At 44.4% G+C, this 23,968-nt stretch overlaps 1 protein-coding gene across 1 annotated transcript; it reads left to right on the forward strand.

Moving 5' to 3' along the window:
• Positions 1-692: 692 nt before the first annotated feature.
• Positions 693-21,685, forward strand: TNFSF8 (TNF superfamily member 8). The gene is made up of 4 exons (XM_075170432.1): positions 693-1,198; positions 7,966-8,011; positions 16,763-16,834; positions 17,379-21,685. Exons 1-4 carry the CDS (start codon positions 1,004-1,006, stop codon positions 17,774-17,776), a joined length of 711 nt encoding a protein of 236 aa, XP_075026533.1. The 5' UTR covers positions 693-1,003; the 3' UTR covers positions 17,777-21,685.
• Positions 21,686-23,968: the final 2,283 nt, after the last annotated feature.

The raw sequence follows: 23,968 nt of genomic DNA on the forward strand, positions 1-23,968 counted from the left end.
TTACATGAGTTAACTGGCTTGCATGGATATGAATCAGAAGAGGACACACATCTAACTGCGAAAATTTTCAGAAACACCCAAGTGCCTTCAGAGCTGGACTGGCCAAAAAACAAGGGGTCATCTCACATAAAACATGCAGGGTTAGGAACATCTGGTCTTTTCACACTGGAATGAAGTAGGAATATTTCCAGTTGAAGAAATCTCACTAGGTTCCCTGAGAAACCCCATGCCTGGGTGATGTTCCCAGGCTAGGACAGAGGAGATGTTTGTGGACAGGGCAGAAACAAGCATTAATTCACTAGCTGCAAATAAGCCAGGCCAGGAAGGTGGGCACATCCTAATGTCATGCTTTCAGCAACTTTGGTGTGACTTTCTTTCTATGCCTCTGCCTAGAACTTGCATCCTGCATCAAAGATGTCTTCCTGATACATCTCTATGAAATACTTCAATGAAAATCTCACCCAACATCTCCAGACCCTCACAGGCAGGTGCTACAGTCACCAAACTGAAAGCCTAAGTCATCTCTGAACGCAGAGCTCTGGAGATCACAGCTCTGGGACGCTACTGGGAATAAGAAGAGGTTACTCTGTGCAACAGGAAGGCAGAGCTCCGGGATGATTTACTGCACTGAACTGTAGCTGCACTGAGTATAAAATGAAACAGAATTTGCATAGCTCTCCGTTTCACAGAAAGCCAGTGACAGGGGGCGGGACGACTGATCTTGGTAACTATTCACCTTCTGACATCAGAAATCTCCGATGCAGCGTACAAGACTGCCGTCGCGAAATCCCTGATCAAGAACATGAAGCTTCTTCCCCTCTTCAGCTGCGTCCTGCTTCACGCCCCCAGGTCCCTCTTTCTTTGTACTACAAGTGATGAAGTTTTTTTTCCAGATCACATGAGCCAGGATGAAGGGGGAAAATCCTGCCAGGAACAGAGATGGGCTGCAACTTGAACCTGATCAAGGGGAGATACAGAGCAGTACTCTGAGAGCTATATAAGAATGTGCTCGGCACAAGAGCAAACACTTTTTCAGGTGAAGGACTCTCATGATTCAGCCATGCATGTGAATGAAGACACCGTTTCAAGGAGGCTTGGAGCCAGTAACAAAACATGTTTGTATTTCATCATCGCTACCCTTGTTGCGTTACTCATCTTTGCCTTAGCCACCATCATGGTCTTAGTCGTTCAGAGGACGGTAAGCAATTTCTTACTTTATTCATTGGCTTTTTTTTTCTTTTTTTTTTTTTTTTAACCTACTGCTTTCCAAAAATTATCCTATGGCCAGAAAATCAGTCACTGCGTCCTGTTATAAATGCACACACATGAATTAGGAGAGAGAAAGATGAAACAAAGAGGGACAGAAAAGAACTTTCCAAAAAGATGACTTTTCTCCATGGGCAACCTTAACTTCTAGCATGTAATTTCTGCTCTGTAAATGGAAGTGGAAAGCTCATAATCCAAGATGCAAGCCACCCTCTATCCTGCCTAGTTAGGAGGAGAGGTGGAGAGAAGGTAGGTCAGTGCCTCAGTGTCTGCTACCTGGTTTTATATGTGTCTCCTGTCACTTCTACAAAGAGTGACCACTGTCCAAGATGGTCTGGTCTGGTCTGGTCTGGTAGTGTCTACATGTGTTTCTCTGAAATATTGATAAATTCTAGTAATGGACATAACACAAGACATCTCTCTGTGTGACACTGTGTGGTGCTGTCTGCTGGGATGCACCATGATGTGATGAAGCAGAGCTCTCTTGAACTACCCAGAGCACTGGATGGGGGCAAAGTAGCTCACTGTCCCTCTCTTTTTTGTCAGTCCTGTTCTTGGGTGTGATCTTTAATGCAAACGTAGAGTTATAGCAAGGATGACTGAAGGATATAAATGAGGCAAGGTCTGACAAAAACAACTGTTCTCTCCCCCTACAAACATTTTTTCCTTCTTAAAATAAAGAGGATTGCTCTCAAGTGGATCTGGGGTTGAATGGGGAATCAGTGAGACTGTTACAGCCAGGGCAGAGGTAAAGGTAGTGGTGAATATAAAAAGTACACTTCTAATCTTACCAGGAATGTTGCCATGAACTTTGCTAGGGTAAAATGACAGGTTAGATGTTTTATAGGTTTTGAAATCTAATTGCAAAAATCTAAGTGCTGAAGTACCTCCACTACTATTCATAGAATGAAAGCACCAGTGTGGGGCTGCTGGAGGAAGTTGGCCATGGAAAACAAAATATGATCTTTCAGCTCAATATTCTCTCTTACTAAATCTATCCTGTGCAATTTGTGTGTCTGTGTATGCACATTACCCAGAAATTAAACCATGAAGGCTTGACTGATACGTCTTTAAGTTGCATCAGAGAGGAGTAATTTACCTGAAATCAGCATTCTTCCAAAAGAGAAGCAGTTTGGGCACGGTTAGAATGAGACATGGGGGTTTTCAAGTGATAAATAGTGGGACATTAAGGGAGATCTTTAAAATAACAGCCTGGGTAATTACAGAATTGCCACAGCTTTCCTATATAATGAGGCTTTCATTTGTACTTATTATGAAAGTAAGCATTATATTACCTCTCCATCAGGATAAACACAGTTACAGTAGTTGCCAGATGAACAATATTACTGAAAGAGTCAAGGTTTTCATTTAAAAGAGTAATGACATTATTGCAGCTGTTTTGGAAACGAGCTTGGCCAAAGGAGAAGGTAGGAAGCTAAGGTGTGAGAGAAACACAAATAAAATCGAGCAGCAATTTTATGCTGTGAGAGGAATTTGGCAGTAAAAGAGTAACTTCTGTTCTTGTTCTCAGGGAGCTGAAAGACCCCCAGTTCAGAAGCAGCATAGTCATGCTCCATCTGTGACTGGCCATGAATTTCCAGACCAGGGAACAAGTGTTGATTCTGTGAGACAGGTTCCTCAAGAAACTCCACGTCTTGCTCCAAAAACACTTTATCTCATGGTCACACTGTCAGCGTAAGGCTAGGCACAAACTCCTTTGGTAAATATAGTTGTGGCTGGGCTGAGCATCTTGTACTACTGACTTCAGCAGCTCCAGGACAGGAGGTCTGGGAGGTTCTTGTACTTGGAGTCCTGTGGCTATTGAATTCGGTTACTGTAGGTAGTAGAGCATCATCAGTTGGCTTAATTATTTTCTTTGTAACTTCTCAAGAGAGGACCAACATTTTGTGTGATCCGTCTCTTGGCATGATCTGGTTTTCTCTCCAGATGTTGTCAGCTGGATTATGTGAGTGATCCTTGACCACAGGGGCAATGGTGGCAACCTCATGCCCTCCCTATGCTGAGCTGACATAGAAAATTTTATTTTTCTCTGTCCAAAAGAGTGTTAGAGGGCCTTGAGGGCAATGCAGGCCTTGTGATCCATGTCTTGGGTACTGCTGCATTAAGAGGAGGCTTCTGGTGGCAAGCAGATCACACAGTCCCCTAGCCCCATTGCAGGTACATGGGAGCTGGCTGCTTGTCTTCCTTTTGATGAATTTACACTTGCCTAGTTTAAGATGGAGGAAGACGCTTGGAAAGGGAAAATCAAACTGTGTAGAAACAAGGCGTTTGCATCACCCAAAATCTAGGTGCTCTGAATAAGGGAAATCCAACATGAAAGACCAAAACAAAAAAGCAACTATGATTCCAAAGCTGCTTCTCTGAATCCAACAGCACTTCTAATACACATTATCCCCGCCCCGCATTTTCCAACACCCCAAGAAATTTCCTGTACGCCTTGTTTTCAAGAAGGGTGGCACAGCACGTTAGTGTCAGACCTGGGAAGTGTCATTTTTTGGAACTAAGCTACATTTTTTGGAACTAACTACGGGCAGTGCTGGAGTCAGTTCATTTCTTCAGCTTTCATCTGCAGAAACCCTTGGCTTCAGGCCATTCACTTGTCTCGATCTTTCACAAGTGACTTTATTTTTCTCTGCAGTAAGAATAGTTGCTGTATGGTGGTCCATAGCCTTCATTTTTCTTCTTAACACTGTTATCACAATGCTGAAACCTCCAGCCTTCTGCCTGCCACATCTCACTGTTGCTGGTTATATGTATATATACGTATCTATGTGGATATTTACGTATATAAAGAGATATATGTAAAATCAGTGAAAGAGTATGGGACAGAAAGCACAAGACAAATGTAATTTCAAGACACACAGACCTTAGCAAATCTTATGCTGTACTGGCAAGGTATGCTGTATCAGACAGCTAGGCCACCTACCTCTATGAACAGATTCTGCGTGAATGTCCAAAATCCATAATCTGGGATGGTCCATCACTGCTCTGGATTTTGTAGACTTCACATTTTTAACCTCCAAACTGTGTGGGCAAATCTTTTCAGCAGAGTTAAGGCACCAGTGTGGCAAATGAAAGAGTCAGTGCAGGTATTTATAATTGCTGATCTAGCCTTTAAGGCTGCTGGAGTCAAAAAAATAAAACCCCTTTAGCAGCGGGACTGCCGTAACCAGAAATCGCTCCTGCAGCACTTAGCATGTTCCTGCACTCTCTATTTGGTGATTTATGCCTGCTTAAAAATAATCTCGCCCCGGGCTGCCCCAATCGGTGCCTATTGGCCCCCTCTGGTGGACAACTTTGACAAAAACTAAAAGAAAAAAAACCACCACAACACTGAAAATTACCCCTGAAAGAAGATTTCCCACTCCTTGAACACTACAGGAAAACTACTGAGGCATTTTAGAAGAAAACTGCACTGTTCCAACTCTTGCCATCGGTATTCTGTACAGTGACAGTCACCTGCTGTCTAGAGGTGTCACTTTAATAGGTTTTGTCAGTGCTGGAAAAATCGAATTTCACACGGAGCTCTGTTTCCTGTGATGCTCATTATTAGATCAGCAGCGGGGACAGTGCTCTGCCTTCTGGAGTTTTTACGTCTAGTTTCTACCTTTGCCTCTTGGCAACTCAGGGCCACCTACATCAAGTGCCACGGCCTTCCTTCCCCCTCATCCAGAGATGGGTAATGATGGTTTGAGGCTGAGCAGAAACACGGGAGAGCCTCGAGGTTTTTTTTCAAATTGCAAAACTTCCTTTGAGGACAGCAGTCCAAAGAGCTCATCCCCGCGGAGCTGTTGTGCGGACATGCTCTTGGAAGAGCCCTGGACCTAGTTAAGCTGACCCCAAGCCAGTTTCTGAGGGACTGTGGTTTCAGGGTGTGTTTTCTTGGCCTCTGGTTAAATGAATATTCGCAATTCTGACACGGGACATTGGAACGACCCTCTAGCAGCACCAGTCTGTCTCAGCTTGGGAGAATTTCTTTTAAAATGATTAAGGGAAAAAAGAAAGAAATTACTTTCACTGGCACCTGATTATCATTTTCTCTAATGAAGCAAACTCAAATTATTCTGCTTGCTGAGTAAAGACCGAGATCCTTCATCATCAGCACCCAGATCACTCTAGACAGGGTGAAATTCATTGTCATGAATTCTTCCTGAGCTGGCACCATAGATTTAATCTCTTTAGGCTCCTACTGTGTGCCTCTTTGCATTCCAAATTACAGCATTACATGCAATATTTTTGCTGTTAGAAAACAAAGAAGTAACGCCAGTAGTATTTCAAAGCAAGCTCTAAAGTTTTATTTGAATATCTACTCAATTGTCGCTAAAATAAATTGCATTAGTATCTGCTGTTTCCACCCACTGGGAGACTTCCCAGGTGAGAAAACAATACATTAGTACATTTTAATTTTGTTTCTGTTGCCCTGACTACAAAGCAAGCTGTGAGCCATCAGCCTTGTCCTGCACGCCATCTCCGAGGGAGGCTGCAAGGTGAACACCTCACTGATGATAATGTCTCAATCACTTTACCAAACACTTCTCTACAGGAAGCAGCGGATCTGCTGTCTGATTTCATTTAGCATAATCTAGCGGGGGACAGAGCATCCCCTTTCTCTCCTGCAAAAATGCCTTTAATTCTCTACAGAGGGCAGAAATGCTCATACATTGCATTGAAAAGTAATACTTCCCTGCACCCTGAGTGCACGTGAGAGATACAGCCCAGCGCAAGGGTCCAAGACAGGAGCTGAGAGGCTGTGGCAGATGGTCCTTGGGAGCGTTTTCAGCTAAGACTTTTCTCAGTCCCACATTTGATGATACGTGTGCATAGGAGCCATGAGAGTTTGCAAGGGACAATGTCATGTAGGGGACCAAAAATGGAAATGCCTGGTTTTTCAAACTACAGCTCTAAGTTCCCCTTCTTCTCCTAACCCAGCAGCCTTCCTGTACAGCTTAGGAAGATCATCTGGAGAAATACTGACTCAACAGATAACTCCTCCCTTGTGTTACATAGGTGTGGGGAGAGAAAATGAACAAATCATATATTACAGATACCCAAATTATGAAGCACCTATGCCATCTCTGTCTGCAGGACACAGCATTTTGGCATTAGACCAAAGGATAACATTGCTTTGCTATGAGCAGATGCAGCTCTACACTTCAGCCATGGTTGAAAATATGGTCATGTTAGGCCAAAGTCTAATTAAAAATATTCTTAATCATTTAAGGCTAGAACATTAAGTACCACAAACAGACACAACATGACTTCTCTCACTCTCCAACCATCTTCCTTCTCCCCGCACCACACATTATCCTATTTACACACAGAAATGAAGTGCTTATGTTTTAAGACCACTATGGATGAAGCTGTCTCCCACCACGTGCATGATGTGCCTCATTTTTCCCAGGAAGTATTAGATGTTCTGCTAAAGCTGGTACCATCAACTTTCTTCTTCTTGGACATCTTAGTTGGTCACTGCAACAGACTCCCTAGGGAAGTGGTCACGGTACCAAGCCTGTCAGAGTTCAAGGAGCATCTGGATGATGCTCTTAGTCATATGGTTTAGTTTTAGGTAGTCCTGTGAAGAGCAGGGAGTTGGACTTGATGATCCTTATGGGTCCCTTCCAACTCCAGATATTCTATGATTCTATGATTCCATGTTAAACTGGGACTGGCCTGATTAGCCTGCACAATTAGCCCAGGTAATTAGTATCCAGGTAAGACGAGCTGGTTTAGGCTAGCAAAAACCACTCCCTGATACTGAAATCACTGTAAGACTGCCCGGTGTGTGTGAATGAAGGGATGTGACACAGAGTTTCCAGCACTGAGGCACTCTCAGTATCTTTCCTTGGCTGTTGGGAGAATTTGTTGGCTCCTTGAGGGCACTGATGGATGTTGATGAGCTGTCAGTGACTTTACTTGTGTGGAAGTAATATGCAAGCAAGCACAGGCTTCACGGTTGCATGTTTGGATGGCAGAGAGGTGTGATAAAACAGAAACAAGACCACAGATGAAGCCTACCATATTTCACACTTGGAGCATGTTTCCTGAGAAGTTCTCAGGCCGTGCCGGTTGAGGACAATTTCCCGTGCCATTTTGACCTTTGGGTTTACATCCCAGCAAGAAGTAGGAGGAGAGGTGAAGCGGGACAGCTCTGTCACTCTCAGACCTGTGTTGGGGCTCTACAGCTTTTATTTTCATCCAGCTACTGGCTTCCCAGGGAGGGACACTGGGTCTCAAGGTTGTCCAGTCCCACTCTATCCTACTCTCTCCAAGCTTTGCAAGCCACAGAGTGAGGTTTTCAGGGCTTGTGCTTCCAAAACAGCCCCAACAAATACTGCACACATTTCTTACCACACAGAGAGAATTGCTGACTGCGTCAGAAATGTACATTTTCTACGTTAGAAAAAAAGGGCAGTGATGAGGGATGACTGAGGATGATATTTGAATGAGTGCAGAGAGCTTGCCGGACCTGTTTGCTCCACAGCAATCCCTCACTGACCTGTGAGGCTCTATAGGAGCCATACACTCTGTAGCACCTGGTGCTGGCTCCCTGTGCATCAGGCTGTGTATTGCCTTCATGGCATGCAATGGAAACTTTTAAGATCCACTTTTAAAGCAGGGTCGTACTTGAACATGGCTATGCTCCCAGAATAACCATTCCTTCTCTCGTTTCTCTTTCAGGCAGCTGATCCTGCCACGGAGGGCATCGCAAAACCTATCAGGACAGGTGAGGCACCTAAACTGACTATACATGCCATTTGTCTCATCTCTAATGCAAATATTGCCCAGGATCACAAATAAGCCAATTGTGCACATCTTAACATTTCACATAAAGTCTCTTCTTGGTGAAAAGCCAAGGTAGTGGGGGAAAAAAAAAAGAAGAAGAAGCAGCAAAAAGCTTTCAAATTACTCGGTACCTCCGGAAACCAGCACATGGCTGAGGAAATAACATGTCTGAATCTGCCCTGAGGTGTCTTTGCAAGAAAGCTTTTTTGCCAGAGGATGTGAACATCAGTCTGACTATTAGGTCTTATTTTAAGGACTGGCTCTTGCACATGTGGGCGTAATGTCCCTGTCTTCACAAGGCATGGGTGTAAATGTGTTGACACATATTTAAAAAAACCTGAAACTCCTCCTGTACTCCTCTGGCCTGGAGCAGTCGTGTTTCCCACTGGTTTGTGGGGAAAAGGGAGGAGAAAAGGGGTAGGTCTAGAAGGGACAAGTGGAGAACAGCAGCAAGAGGCACAGAGCAAGGAATTAAAACAGGCCGAGTATGAGCACAGTGAGCCCAAAATAGGAAAAAACTGCCTAACTAGACTGGCAGAGACAGTGTACCAAGATTCTGCTTTTCCTTAGCGTAAACCAGGAGGAGCACTATTTATCTCATCGATATTGCCTCCCTGGTTACACGGCCCTTAGCATCAAGTATTTGGACTTCTTGCAAATGCAAGTTCATACTCAGTCCTGGAGGATAGGAGATACCATTGCCTCCCACTCTACAGATGGGAAAAATGAAGTACAGTGTTCATCTAGAAGCGATGGCAGAATGGGAAATCGAAGTTCAAGGTTCAGAGAGTCCTAATCACGTAACCATCTTTTCTGCAGCTGCGTTTTTGCACACAGGTGACATAATGCATCATTTGGGCAACACATACTCTATCTTGGATAATTTTTGAATCCAGGACTTTTCTGTTTTGGGCTTATTTCATAGCCCACAGGTCTCGAAGTAGTCCCTGCATGTCACTGTGTCCTTTCTGAGAACTTCACACCTTGCCTAACCATTATTTTTTATATTTTAAAATTCCTGTAACCTGGAGGGATTTTCTTTTCCCCTTAGGATGTCCCTAGGACTTCCTAAGCACATATTGCTTTCTCTCTATCAACCTAAGTAGCTCCTTAAGTCTGTTTAAGTCTTTCTTAAATCTTCTAGTGCTTTATTTTGTACCTGAAGTTCCTCAGAAGTAAAGAAGGGTCTGAACATACAAGGCAGATTTGGATAAGGGCATTTGGACAGTCACATCACAGCCCCACTCCTAAAGGGTGCGTCCCAAAAGGCACCCAAAAAGGAGCTTTGGAAACCTAATGGGCTGCAAAGCATCAACCTCACTGCTTGTGGTCCCCCGTTGATGATGGAGAATCCCCAGCAGCTGCGAGGTGGTACAGCCCCAGAGCAGAACCTCTGCTCCTGTAAACCAGCGTAACCTCAGAGAAGTCACCAGAACTGTGCTGGTTTTCATGGCTGAGTTTCACCACCAGTTAGGAAGAGGTAGTGAAAGCTGTTGGTGTGGAGTCTAGTGACTGACAGAGAAGGAGCCACAGAGACTGTATCTGTAGGTCAGTATTATTTCAAAGCAAAGCATGAGCAATACTGGCATTCCCAGGGCAGGGAGGAGAGGTCTCACTAATCCAAAAGTGTATTGCAATATATATTTTTTTTTTTTTAATTTCATATCAGGCAACCTGTGCCAATTGCTTTTTCTCCTCATCAATAACTGGCAGGTGCCAGGCGGGAGGAATGCGCTCTCTCCAGGAACGTACAAGATGCCATTTCATTAGCCAGAAATCTTTCTGTCTTTGGGTCAATATCAATTACAGGCACCTTCTTGCTCTGAATTCTGCTGCTAAATCAGATGTGATGCCATTAGTGAAAGACAAAGGAGGGAATGATAGAGAAATCCCACAAGGCAGGAAGACTTGCTGAAAGCTGTTTGCAATGGGTGTAAGTGCTCTATCAGCCTACCCCTCCTTGCCTATCAGCCTCTATTGTATGTCTCTGGCAGGGTAATAGAGCATTAAAGTGTGAGCGAATTACAATGGCCTTTTATTTTTCTCTTAAAATGCATAAAGCAGGGCTAATTGATTAATATATCCCAGCGGGTAATTTACTGAGGCCCCCTCGGCAGGGAGCTCTGTCATACGCTGCCAGGCATCGCTTGCTGACTTCTAAGCAGGGAGTTGCAGCGAGCGCTGCAAGGTCCCATCCAGCAGCTGCAGAGCAGCAAGAAACAGAAACATAAGAAACGTTTGAGGACAGGGACTGTGGTGAGGCTGAAGTTGCTGTGGATTTAGATTTGGTTCCGCGTCTGCCTCTCAGGCAGCCCAGATGTTGATAGTGTAATTTGGATGTATTTTGTACCCACCTTGTTCACAACAAGGCTTTGAAGCCCTGTGTTATAAAAATGGGCAAGCAAGCAAAAAATGAACATTGCCAAGTTGCCAACTGGGTGCTCAGCCTTGCTCCAGCCCTGTGTCGGTACCTACTTGTGCAAAACATCTCGGAGATGTGAGTGGGGGATGCAGGACTGTGCTAGTGGGAACAGCCGGGGTTCACTCAGGCAGAGACTATATTGTAATGCAAATGGACAGTGGTCCAGACAGGGCTTTGGATAATTTTGTAATATTAAAGCAGGAAAAACACGATGATTTCATTTAGGTTTCTAATGAGATTATGTTCTATTATTAGCTAAACACCAGTGGGCACTAAAGCGGATTTATAGAAGATTTACGTTCCTGACTCAGCTGTCAGTCCTCAATGCATGGGTTTGCAGGAATCCACAAGCAGTAGCTGAGAGCAATGCAATGTCACCTAATTAAATGTTTGTGTGAAAAACGATATCAATCATCTCAAAACCTCTGTGCCATTGTCAGTGCAGTACCTGAGCAACAGGGGGAAAGAATTAAATTCATCATGAACTAAATGTTTGTGAAATGTTCTTTCTGTGGAACTATTTCTCTGTGGAAACTCATCCACATTTCATAAATATCAAATCATATATTAATATGGGCCAGAGAGGTATTATTGTTAGGTTCATTTTTTAGAGGGAAACTAAGTCACAGAGAAATTTATGACCTGCCAACGTCTGAGAGGTTCAGCCCACATCGTCTCCTCGCTGTCCCCTCCGAGCCTCGTTTCCCTATAAAGGTTGTAATCCTGGACTGATGGCTTTTCTTGTTATTTTGAACTACAAAGACATGATACCAAAATCTGTTCTCATTTACAGAAGGAAAAACCTGCATACATATGCACACACAAACACTATTTATATATATTTTTGTCTGGCGGTAAGATCCATTAGCTGTTGATGGACAGACCAGGAAAGGAAATCCAACACCCTATTCGGTTTCTATGGGAAATAGGTTCCCAAATAAAAATCTGGCTCTAAGAACTTAAGATAATACTGGTGACATTCACATCATTGCTATCCTAGAGTAAATCAGGCTGAAGCCAGAGAGGCAAACAAGCCCTTCCAGGTTTGCAGCAGTATCTCTGAGTGCAGTTTGGCCTTCTACAACTAAATCTTCCAGCCTGCAATTGTCCCAGTGCAACACTACTGAAATTGCTGGGGTGTTAGTCACAAATCCCATGATGGTGGATTCTTCAGAAATGGATACCTCACATTTAGACCATATAGACTTTGGGTTTTTTCAGCTTCTGTACATGCCCATGTTTGTGTGCGTATATGTGAAACTGTATAAGGTTCTGTCTGCTCTTGAGAGGTCAGGGCAGATGAGCTGTGTTTCTCAGTTCAAAAAATTTTGGCAAGCCTGGGCTTGCAGATGCTAGAAGGAGTGCACAGGCATCCTCCTAGGCCAGCATCCGGAGGAAACTGCAGCTAGACAGATTCCAGTTAGTCATAACGGGGGCTGCTTGCTTATTTAATTAATAATGAGACGATCGGTATTGCTACAAAATGCTGAATGTTAGATCTCCTGTCTCTCCAATACTTAAAACACAAGTTATAGATGAATATATATATATATGAATAGCTCACGACATTATGTGACCTATGCTATACTGATGAGCAGGCTAGAGACTTGAACAGCTTTGGCCTTAAACTCTATATGTTTTGCAGTAGTCAGTGCAGTGATGAGGAATTCATAAGAAGTTCTTCCTAAATTTGGAGGAAAGAAAGGGATACTTCTAAAGTTTATATTTTTGGAAGGAGGTTAAATTGCCAGATGAATTCAGTTCCCTTTCAATGCACAGAACCAGAGTGACAGTTCCTGGGCTCTCAAGGACCAAAGGCACTCAGTGCATGTGTGACCGGCACAACCACGAGCAGAGCCCAGCTCTGCCCCTGAGCCCAGGAGAGGACATCACCCAGTTGGCACTTGTCACAGCATCACTCAGCTGGGACAGCCCATCAGTGCCAGCCAGCAGCTGGCAGGACACTTAACGGGAAGGAGGGAGTTAAAGATAGCTACAGGGACTTCAGGTAGTGCCTGCTGAGAAATAAAATTAGGCAAGTTCTGCTAACTCTAGCATGCTGACAGAGATGTATGAAATCACCTTGCCTAATTTTATAAGCACTTAAATCAGCGGGGAGTACGGAGGAATTGAAAGCTGTTTGTTGCCTGCCCAAACTTCTTTACCTCGTAAGATAAGTTCAGGTTTTTGACCTGCTCTTGTGCCTGTCCACACTCAGCCTCCAGCTAGCGGTAATGCCATAAGCACTGCAGAGGAGTATCACTGTAAGAGGTGACTGGTACTAGGACAAGCCTCAAAAAACCCATTTGAGGGGCTTTCCGTGTCTGGGTAGCACTCTGGCATGCCACTTTCAGCTCTTGGTTTCACTGCCCTTTGTCCGTGCTCCCATTATACCCATCTCAGAGGTGGAGAAACTGAGGCAGCCAGCAGTGAGGAGAGTTCCCCAGGCAGAGTCACATCTCCTCAGACCTGGCTGGCAGCAGCCCATATATCCATATGTCCCACAGCTCTTGGGTTCCTCCTGGCTGGCAGACACAGCCTCTTTAGGTCCTGCTGTGTTTTGATGAGAGTCTTTCCACTTTGCACCGCAGGTGGAAATCATGGGAATGTCAGCGAGGCCACAGCTCCACTGAGTCCCATTTCACAGTCCTGCAGCGGGTCCCCTTTGGCTCGGTGGGGAAAAGCTGCATTAAGCTCATGGAAATAGTCTGACCCTTTTCCTCAGGGCTGTGCCCTCTTGATGCTCATCCTGTGGTAAAAGGGGTCAGGAAGATGAAAGTGAATTATCTCCTGATAGCTTCTTTAGGACCAAATAACCTAAATGGCTTCCTACCAAGACTCCTTCCTTATCAACAGGCTTCCTTCAAGGAACCTGATCTACAGTGTCCGTGCATCACAGCGGACAATGAAACCAGTGTGGTCTCTTTGGTACTTAATCCCAAATGTGGCTTTGCTTTTCCTTCTCACAGTATTTTTAAGCTCATATAATCCTACTGACTTCAGTGGGATTACTTCTGATTTACACTGTTACTAGTGAAGCCAATTAGGTGATGTGATTGAACATATCCATCGATCAGGCCTGAAACTCTAGTAATTTCAGTCTCTCCTGGCTTGCGCTAAAATGTTTCAGATAAAAGAATGAACTTGAGAAATAAAACTAGAAAACAGATATAAGCTGCCTCAGCAGAGCGAGAATCGGAAATGTCTCTATAAAACAATTTTTTTCCATAACTTGCCTTCTCAGAAACACAGCTGATGTCACCAAATAAATGGTTTAAACACACACACACAAAACTTGCTGACATCAATAAATGTAAGTACAGCTTTGGAAACGCAAAGTGCAGTTAGATCCGTGAGGGTAGATCTTGAGAGATGCCTTCAATATCCTGAGACAGCTCATAACTGATCAGGCTCCTGGCAGCACCAGGCTGTGTGCAGGCACAGCTCTTTGCTTGCTTAGCAGGTGTTGCAAGGCTGCAGCTTCCAAAGTCTGCTTGAGCAGCAAGGGATTTTCTGCTTTATAGGGTAAACCCCTTAAATGCCACCAAGTTTCTGTAAAAATACTCTCCCTTCTTGCAGGACATTTGTAATGCCAGTGGGTTCAGGCATGGACTATGCATTACCAGACACTGTTGCTACCACTGTAACAGCTTTAGTTTGAAATAAAGGCCAGAAGGATTTTCTTCTATCCTATTCCATATCTCCACATCTCTGTAGTGTCTGTGCACTCACTAAAACACTATATTGACATGACTGACATCGGGAAAGTAGGCTTTGGTTTTTCTTTGGGGATTTCCAGTGCGGCCAAGGGACTTTGGTACACAACTTACTCATTCTTGGAGCGCAGTGAGAACCTGCTTCCCTCAAAAGTGTTTCAACTACTGAAATCAGAGAAAGATTGCAATTCTTTCAAGATATCCACAGCCTCCTTCTCCAACAGTGAGCGCAAAGGGTGCAATGTTACAAATCACCAACCAGGGGGACTTGTGTGTGGGACCAGCTTCTCCCTGAATTATCCATCCTCCTAACCAAGTACCTCTCAGAAATCAGGCCATGCAGATATAGCAAGGGTCTGGAAATTTGAATCTCCTTTTTGTACCCTTGATTTCAGGAATCCTATGAAACTTAAGATCCTTGTCTCACTCTGCATTTAGTGGACTCCTTCTTGTTCATGTAAGGAACAAGAAATACATCATCTGAGGTCATGGAGTAGCATCAAGATTTAGTAAACTTAGTTTTGTGTATTAACTGGTCCTCCAGAAACCCTTGCAGGGTGGGTGACTCTTACACCAATTTTATAAACTGAGTCACAGAAAAACCTAGGTGATTTGTGTACCCTGGAGAGGGGAGTATAATTTGGTAAGGCTTTACTGAAACTCCTTCATACTCTATTCCTGGTATTCAGCCGTAGAATAAAACACAGGAAATTGCCAATCTCCCATCTGATCTCCTATGGACATCCCTTCCATAGCTGCAGCAGGGCCAGGAGATGTAAAGAAGGAGAGCCAATGCTGTGAGAAATAACCATTCACCTGTCTGGTTGCAGCCATTGGGATATGCACACTTTTCCTGAATCTATACCTTGTCTGTGTATCCATATGCCTGTGGGCTGCACAGGGCAGTACAAACTCTGCTCTATACAATCAGAAAATAAAGGAGGAATAATCAGTGTCATTCACTGAACGCCCAGTAAGGTGAGAGGAGGAAAAGCTTAACAGAGCAGATGGGAAGGTGAAATGTGGCTGGAAAGAAGGGGAAATGCGAGGGGAAGCGGTAGGGTGCAGGGTCCAGGATGCAGGAGCTGGGGTACTGGGATGCGGTGCCAGGATGCAGGAGGTGGGTCACTGGGATGTGGTGCTGGGATGCAGAGATACTGGGATGCCGTCCCGGGATGTGGTGCTGGGATGCAGGACTGGGATGCAGTGCCGGGATGCAGGGCCTGGGGTGCCGTCCTGGGATGCGGTGACAGAATGCAGTGCTGGGATGCAGGTGCCAGGATGCAGGGCCTGCGGTACTGTCCCGGGATGCGGCGCGGGAATGCAGGGCCGGGATGTGGTGCGGGGATGCAGGGCCGGGATGCGGCGCAGGGATGCGGCGTGGGGATACAGGGCCGGGATGCGGCGCCGGGATGCGGCGCGGGGATGCAGGGCCAGGATGCGGCGCCAGGATGTGGCGCGGGGATGCAGAGCCGGGATGCGGCGCAGGGATGCGGCGCGGGGATGCAGGGCCAGGATGCAGCGCGGGGATGCAGGGCCGGGATGCGGGGCCGGGATGCGGCGCCGGGTTGCGGCGCGGGGATGCAGGGCCGGGATGCGGCGCCGGGATGCAGGGCCGGGATGCGGCGCCGGGATGCGGCGCCGGGATGCAGGGCCGGGATGCGGCGCCGAGATGCGGCGCGGGGATGCAGGGCCGGGATGCGGCGCCGGGATGCGGCGCGGGGATGCAGGGCCGGGATGCGGCGCCGGGATGCGGCGCGGGGATGCAGGGCCGGGATGCGGCGCCGGGATGCCGTCCCGGGCGCGGCCGTGGGAGGGAGCCGTCCCCGCGCGGCCGCCGCCTCCGGGCGCTCTGCGGCGGGGCAGCCCCGGCGCCTCCCCGTCCCGGGGCGTTGGATTTTGAGGGCATTCCCGTGACACACAGCTGCCTTTTGCCTTGCACCGAGGTGCTGGCGGTGTGCGTGCCCCTTCCCTGCCGTCAGGGCTATGTAGGAAGACGCGCACGCCGGAACAACGCTGTCTCGGCTCTGCTAGCAGGCAACTCTCGGGTCTGAACAACCAACAACCTCACCTAAAGTCCCGGTGACATCCGCATTTTAACCATGAGAGAACAGAGCAACGTTTCAAAGGCACCCAAAGAGCCATTTTCAGAAGTATGTTCCAGTTAAATATTTAAAAGCTTCTTTCTGTAATTGCACCTTACAAATAATTTGGTTAAATTAAGCCTACCTGCACTTAATTTCTGTTTGTAAGAAGGAGAACAAGAAATACAATTTTTTGGACTGATAGCTGCAGTCTACTGGAGCTCTAACTGTTATAAATTTACCAATCGAGTTACACTGCTATGAATTCCCTAATCAGGTATTATCAGCCGAGGAGTAAGATTCATCTCTCTTACATGCTGTTCTAGCTGCTGCTGCTTGTTGCTTTGGAGCTGCTGCTGTGGAGTTTGTCCATAGCGCGGTTATAGCAAATTAATGAGGTGCCAAATGCTGACAACATTTTACAGTACAAAAAAATCAGGAGTGGTCTCTTAATCTGTTGTTTCCTTCAGGGAACACCACCGAAGACTATTTAAGAATCCTACAGAATGTCCCGACCAAGAGAGCCGCTGCGTACATGAGAGGTCAGTGAGGAGGGCAAGAGTTGGCAAAAAGAGATTGCAGAGTTGGCTGAAGAGCAAGCTGTTCATATTATTCAAACTGGTTTTAGTGGCAAATAGTTTTTTGACCAAATGGGCATTTTATAGGGAAAAAATCCTTAGCTTTCCTGAAATGTGGGAGTGTTTGGTAAACCCCCTATCTGATCACATAAACTTTTTTTTTAACTTGATAAGAAAAAATAAATAAAAAGATATCTTCTGCACACAAACACATGAATATACATCTCCATTATTTCCCTTTAAATATTGCAGAAGGCCATTTTCACTGCATCTCCCTGTCTTGGGTTTCCCAAGGGTTGTGTAAGTCCCTGGAACTTTTTAACACCCCACTTCCATGTGTGAACTCCCAGCCGTCTGGCCAGGGCCTTTTCTTGGAGCTTCCTGCAGGAAAACCACTGAACAGGTATCTCCATTTACCAGGAAATACACTGCTGCAAGTCACATAAGGCTGATTCAGGTCACTAGAGCTCAGTGGCTCATTTTAAAATTTGTTTGCTTTCCTTTCTAGTGTCCAATCCAGTAAACAGTTCAAAACTGAGCTTGGTCGAGAAGGGTATTTGTGAAGACATCCAGTGCAAGAATGAAGAGCTGGTGATACGGCAACAAGGCCTCTACTTGATCTATTGCCACTTGAACTTTCATTTTCCCAACTGTTCAAACAGCCCCACTGACCTCAAGATAGAGTTCCTTGTGAATGACAAAGTCAACAGGCAAACGTTATCCACATGGTGCGCATCAGAAACGTGCCAAGAAAAGACTTTTAAGACCTTGTTCCAGCTTCATTTGACATACCTGAATGTGAAGGACCGAATATCAGTAACACTTAATTATCCTAAATTCTTGAATGAAATTTCTCTTCCCAATGAAAACGTTCTTGGGGTCTTGAGGTACAGTGATGAAATGTGAGCAGCTGTCTGACTTCCCACTGCTGCCCAGACTTACCTTTCTCTGAACAACAGTAGCCTGCTTTTACTAGGCAACACCTTGTTTTAAATTTCCTATCTTACCTCATCGCTAGGGTCAACAAGGAACTTTGTGAGTGTCCCAGAACGAAACCTAAAACACTGCAAGACCCATACCTGGCGGAGTGCTCTGGTTTGGCTCAAGGCAAGATTGTTGTTGGACTATCCAGCATACAACCCACAGATCTGCCAATGGTTTCTTCAAAACAATACTGTGTAAACACAAATTAAAATGTAACTAGGGAAGAATACGCAATATCAAGACCTTTTGGCTAACGGACCGCTGGCAAGGTGCCTGTGCTCAGGAGATGGGGAAATCTTTTTAACTGAATTTTATGGAGTAGTGTTTTGATGTGGTCTTTCCAAAAAACCAACAGGCAAAGCTTGTAATTAAGACTTTCTTTACAACTGGAGCATGCAACCACAACTGTGTGTTTATGGATAGATCGTACGAAAGCAAAGATGATGAAATTATTGACTCTCGGCTGGTAGCTAAAACTCTGGGACAGAACATAGGAGATTTGGGACTTAGAGGCTATTTCTGTGCTTCATTCTGCTATGAACTTTATGCAATTTACTTCCAAGAGTCTTCCTTTTCACTATTTATCGATCTTTTCTATTTAATTATTAAGCTCTTTGGGGCAGAGACTTTGTATATGCACAGTGCTCAGCCTCTGTTCTCATTTGGGGTTTCTCCACCTTTTCATGACAAATATTAAAATAGTAATCTAGTTGCAAATCTAGCCACAAAACAAAGCTCATTACGATACATTTTCCTCAAATCGTGTCCTGGCTCTTTGACAGTACCCTGCGTGACACCAGACCACACTGGTGTGTAAATACACCTCTAACTCCTGCACTTTCTGAAAATCCAAGATTTAGATCTGAGGCCCAGACTTTCTCAAAGACAATTTCAGACCTGGCCCTCAGCTGAGAAGTGTCGTCTTTGGGCAGTCCAGAGGGTAGGTGTTATTTGTGCTTCTTTGGCTTACCAGAAAGCTTAGATAATGAAGGATAAAAGAGTAATCTCAGGCCCTCTTATTCTATGAATTACAGTAACACAGGCATTTACTTGAAAAGTAATTCTTACAGTGTGGGGAGGGAAGGGACCAAAAAGTTGCAAAAGCTGGTACCAGTTCACTCTTTCCTCTTTTCCCTTCATCCCTGAGATCCTACTAAGGTCTATTTTCACTTGTACCTTCTTTCCTTTACATGACTAGAGCTTGGTGAACTGTTCACATCAAAACATTTAGTCACAGATTTAGTTTCTGGCTTCAGAAACTCAGTGAGTGTATTATTTTTCGAGCTTAGTTGATGTTGTCAACTGATGTAGCTTAGTTTGTGTAAGCACACTCAAAATATTCCTAATAGTAGTAATTTGCTATTTGTGTTGTGTCACCAGAAATTCATGGTACGTGTTGGTGAGGTTTCGTCCTATTGACCAGGTGACTTCAAAATACACATGAAACTTTCAAAGGGTCATGAGCAATTGATGTGATTCATTGCTAGAGATACTACTTTCTGTTTTGATAAACATCGATGAAAACAAGAAATCCCTTTGCTATTAATGGTTGGGAAAAACAAAGGAAAGAAGAAAACTAAATCCATGTTTTCTTTCTTTCTTTTCCCCTTAAAGAAAAGAAATTTATTTTTGTAAGAGTCAGCTTACCCTGCCTATGACATTGTAACCTCCACTGGGATCTCCTCACCCCTTGGGATCCTATAAATCTCTCATGTCTCTCAATAGGGTTTTTAACCTCTATCTGCCTCCACCTCGATACACACAACTAATGCCCAGAGAAGTTTAAGCAAGTCTGGTAGTCAGGAATCACAGCTCCTGAATATAGAAAAGGCAGCTAATGAATGAAAATATGCATTTACTCACACATACTCCCCTCCCCCATCTTTCCCTGAAGGCTTTGAATTGAAAGAGAAAGATCATTCTTTAAAAAAAATAAAGCTCTCTGCATAGGATGGTTTTATTCTATTATTTTGCCAGATGGAGAAAATCCTGACAAAGCAGTGCTAAGCTTCTCAGCCCCAGGCTTTTTAATACCACAGGATAAAGCAATCTGGCCTCTACTCTCTTGCCTCTGAGAAATAAGAATAAATTATAGCCATAAAGAGAGCCCGTTAATAGTGCGCAATTTTGCCATCAGTTATAAAAATGTTGAAAAGCTTTCACTGAAGCAAGGGCCTGAGCCAAGCAGCAGCCTCCACACTTTCTGGCAGACTCCAAATCACTCTTTCATCCTTTTTCCTTCTGTTATTTCCTAGGTTTTTGAAGCAGGTCATTTTTGACAACAGTCCTGTACTAAAAAAAAAAAGTCCAGGCTGATCCTTCGCACAATGCCGCATCTTTTCAGCAATGTCAACGGCAATGCACTTAGGGGAACAACCCGTTCCCACGATCTCAACTTCACCATTTGCAGCAGACGAGCTTTTCTGCAGGAGGGTCCTCACTCTTCTGAGGAGCCCCTCAGACCTACAGACCCCGCTCTGGTTCCCCGCCACAGAGCTCAGTCCATGAGAAAGGGGACACTACTGAAAGCGCTGGAGTCATGGAGAAATTTTGAAAATTCCTCCCCTTCTCCTCAGATGTGGCAAACGTGGCTTTCTGTGCGTATGCTCTATTGCTAACATGACCAGAAACAGGAAGCATCAGCAATCTCACAAGCAAGTCTGCTCTGCTGAGGTTTCTCGGCCCTTCTCAGACACCGAAAAAGTTGCACTCTTAAACTGTTTTGTGCTTGGCTAAGAAGCATCTACGGGAACTAATATATGCCATTATTCATAATCTTGGTTGATAGAAAAAGATGCGTATTATTGGCTTAATTCTGTCTGTTGTTAATTGCTATAGAAAGTTTTAATAGAGACTTAAATAGAAGTCAAGTCAATGCAACACACTTCCATCCAAGCTCGCCCGGGGGCAGCAAACCAAAATCAAATCACGTTTAATATCAGAGATTACAGAGTTGGATCTGAACTTCACTAAGGCTGTGAAGACTTTGAATCCAGGATTGCAATTAGACTTCACCTCCCGTGAAATTGGCCTGAACCCAAACTCCTCAAAGCTCAGATCTGAAAATTAGGTCACAGCTTATCTGACACAGATTCATTATTTAGGCTACGCAAGTGCTTACTGAGGGACTTGGGAGTTTTGCATTCACTTCACTTCTGGTTTTGTTTCATTTTATTTTCTTCAGCACTTCCCAGAAGGAGGAAATATCATAGTCAGAGAGAAATCCTTTACTGTGCCATGGGCCAACCAGGGGCTGTGTACTACCTAAAAATGCACAGCAGTCCTATGATCCCACTTGGATCAATAGTGCACTGATCAATAGTGCACCTCTTGTGCACCCAAATTCCTTTGGAGAGCAAACAGCATTCTGCAAAAGCCTCAGCTACTTGCTCCTGCTCTTAAATTAATATTATTACTCTTCATAATGCTATTAGATACAAAAATTACAAGCAACTCTATTTGTTTTCAAGCACCCTATCCTGCAGTTAAAGTAAGAAAGGGACTACTCAACACAAATAACCAACCAAAAAGCAAAATAAATAAGAAGCTTTTGCTTTTTGGGACCTCTAACTGAGCCTTACTGACAGGAGAGTGAAGATGGAGAGCCCCCAGAACCCGACATTTGCATTAGGGCCAGAGCCTTCAACCCCTCCACGCTCAGCATCCCCTCTGGGCTGCAAAGGGCTCGCTGCAGGCAGGAACCACCCTCCTCTGTTGTAAGACGAGAATGTTGTACACCATGGGTACAGTCATCAGTTTTTCCTGAGATGCCATATCCTGCAGTATTGGCACACCATTTCCCTTCAGCCATGTCCACAGCATCTAAATTTAGGATCCCTATTTCCCTCTATAGCCAGTGTGAAGCAAGAGCTTCCAGGGGGTGAGTCAGAACACCCAAAATAGCTGCCTAGGTAAGACATCATCAGCGGCTGAGTGAGTCTTTACTCAGTCCGGTCACCGGGTCCTCGATCTCAACAGCTTCATTCAAGTCAAGATAAATAAAAGATTATTTAATCTGTGGATTTATAATTTATGGACACTTTCTACTGGTCATTTGTGGACACTTTCTACAGCTTCACTTTTCTACAGGATGCTGCCTGCGCTTTGTGGCTGTGGCTTCATGGGAAGCCCATGGCTCTCCAGCAGGATACGTTTATAAGGTAAAACACAAATGCCAACTGAGCAAGTTGTTAGATTTGTAGACGCAAAAGAATAAGATTTGCCTGCTTAGGTCATTTTCATTCCCACCAGCACCTATTGCTTGGACTTGTCCAGAACTGATAGAAGGAGAGCAACGTTTTGGAATTAGGCACCAATTCAGTACTTAGGTTTTGAAGTGACTGTTTTCTCATCTAAAACTCTTTAGTAAATATTTGACAATTTTTTCATTTCTTCAGTTTACATATTTTTAATTTCCTTGTTTTTCTATTATTCTGCTTCTTCCTCTCTTTGCTTCTATTTTTCAGTCTCTATTTCTGCATAAAAGTGGATGGGAAAAAGCAAATAAAATATAAAGTAAAGGGGAAAAAAGGAAGGAAACCAAAGAAGTGTGAAGAATTGGAAAAAAACCCCACCTGTTTGAACAGTTAAATGAGCTCTACAGAAGCCTTAACTCCAGGGATGTGAGTGAATATTGGCATACGCAACAATCAGAAAATAGGTATTTCTACAACTTATGCTTTAGAGGAAGAATAACGCTTAAAAATGAGAATTTTACCCAATTTTTAATACTTTATATGAATGTAATTCCAGGGGCTTCAACCAAGTTCCTGAAGCTTGACAGTGGTAGAAGAGCAGAACTTTTGCCTCTGGCAAGCAGAATTGTGTGCTGTATAGCAGAGCCTTTATATTTAAAGGGTATTTTTTTCATGTATAAACCTGACTGTGTTGTGAGACAGTTCATTGGGGGCTTTAGCAATAGACACATATGAAATGTCAAAATAATTATATCATGTAAAATGAAATTGTTCTATGTTAATTATTGCAGTTTAAATATTGGGGGCATGGGTGTTTTCCTGAATAAACACATCTGATTCATAACACAGTGGTGAGTGTGTCTTTAATCATCTTCAGACGCATCACAAAGCATGTCTCCAGGTAGATCATAGAATCATTTAGGTTGGAAAAGACCTTTAAGATCATCAAGTCCAACTGTTAATCTAAAACTGCCAAGTCCACCACTAAACCATGTCTCTAACTGCCACATCTACACGTCTTGTGCATACAGACCTGATCCTGCAGACTAGCCAAACACAAACCGATTCCTTATGGGCGAGTTCACCTGCTGCTGGACCACAGCAGCCCTTGGGCTACCTGCTCGGGCAGGGGGCTGCAGTGAGCATCTGCCCTTCTCCAGAAGCACGGACCCTTGTAACAGCTGTGGCAACATGCACGCAGGGGTCTAGTTGGCCTTTTACTGACTGAGGTGCTGAGGCTAGGGAAGTGCTTATGAAATGTTGGCTGGTTTAAATGTGTTGTGAGCTGAAATACACCTTTGCGAGGATGGGGAGTGGTTGGCTGGTCCCCCGGTGCACAGTTGAGACCCACAGCAGTGGGATGAGGTTGTGCAGCAATTACTGGAGCAAAAGGCTGGGTCTGACTCTGTGCTTGTCTTGAGTCAGTGGCATCAGAGTCAAGGCAGCTGAAAGGATCACAGTGCTCTTGGTGTTATAGGGGGATGACGAGAGGCAGATCTGGCCCTGAAAATGTACCAGAGCTGCATTTCACAGATGCAGAGAAGTTTGCAGAAAGTTAGCAGGATCTTTCAGTGCTTGGCAGGTTTTTGTTTTTCTCTGACAACAATAAAATGTCTGTATGAAGATCTAATGATTTAAACATTTTAGTTGAATGCTACTTAAAGTTTTGGAATTCAGTCCCGGAAAGCGCTCAATACTTTTGCTCTGACTCGGAGGAACACTTCAGTGTAGACCTGACTTCAAGCAGGTGTTTAATTGCAACCAAGAGGGTCTAAAAATATGCAGCCATTTAAATACCTGAGTGTTTTTAAGCAGGAACAGACATAATACATAAGTTTAGGTGCCTAAACAATTCTGAGTCATGGCATTGTATGAACAATTCAGTAATGTACGTTTGTCTAGTGTCAATATTTTTAAA

The sequence above is a fragment of the Calonectris borealis genome, chromosome 21, assembly GCF_964195595.1.
Source record: "Calonectris borealis chromosome 21, bCalBor7.hap1.2, whole genome shotgun sequence".
Lineage (NCBI taxonomy): Eukaryota > Metazoa > Chordata > Aves > Procellariiformes > Procellariidae > Calonectris > Calonectris borealis.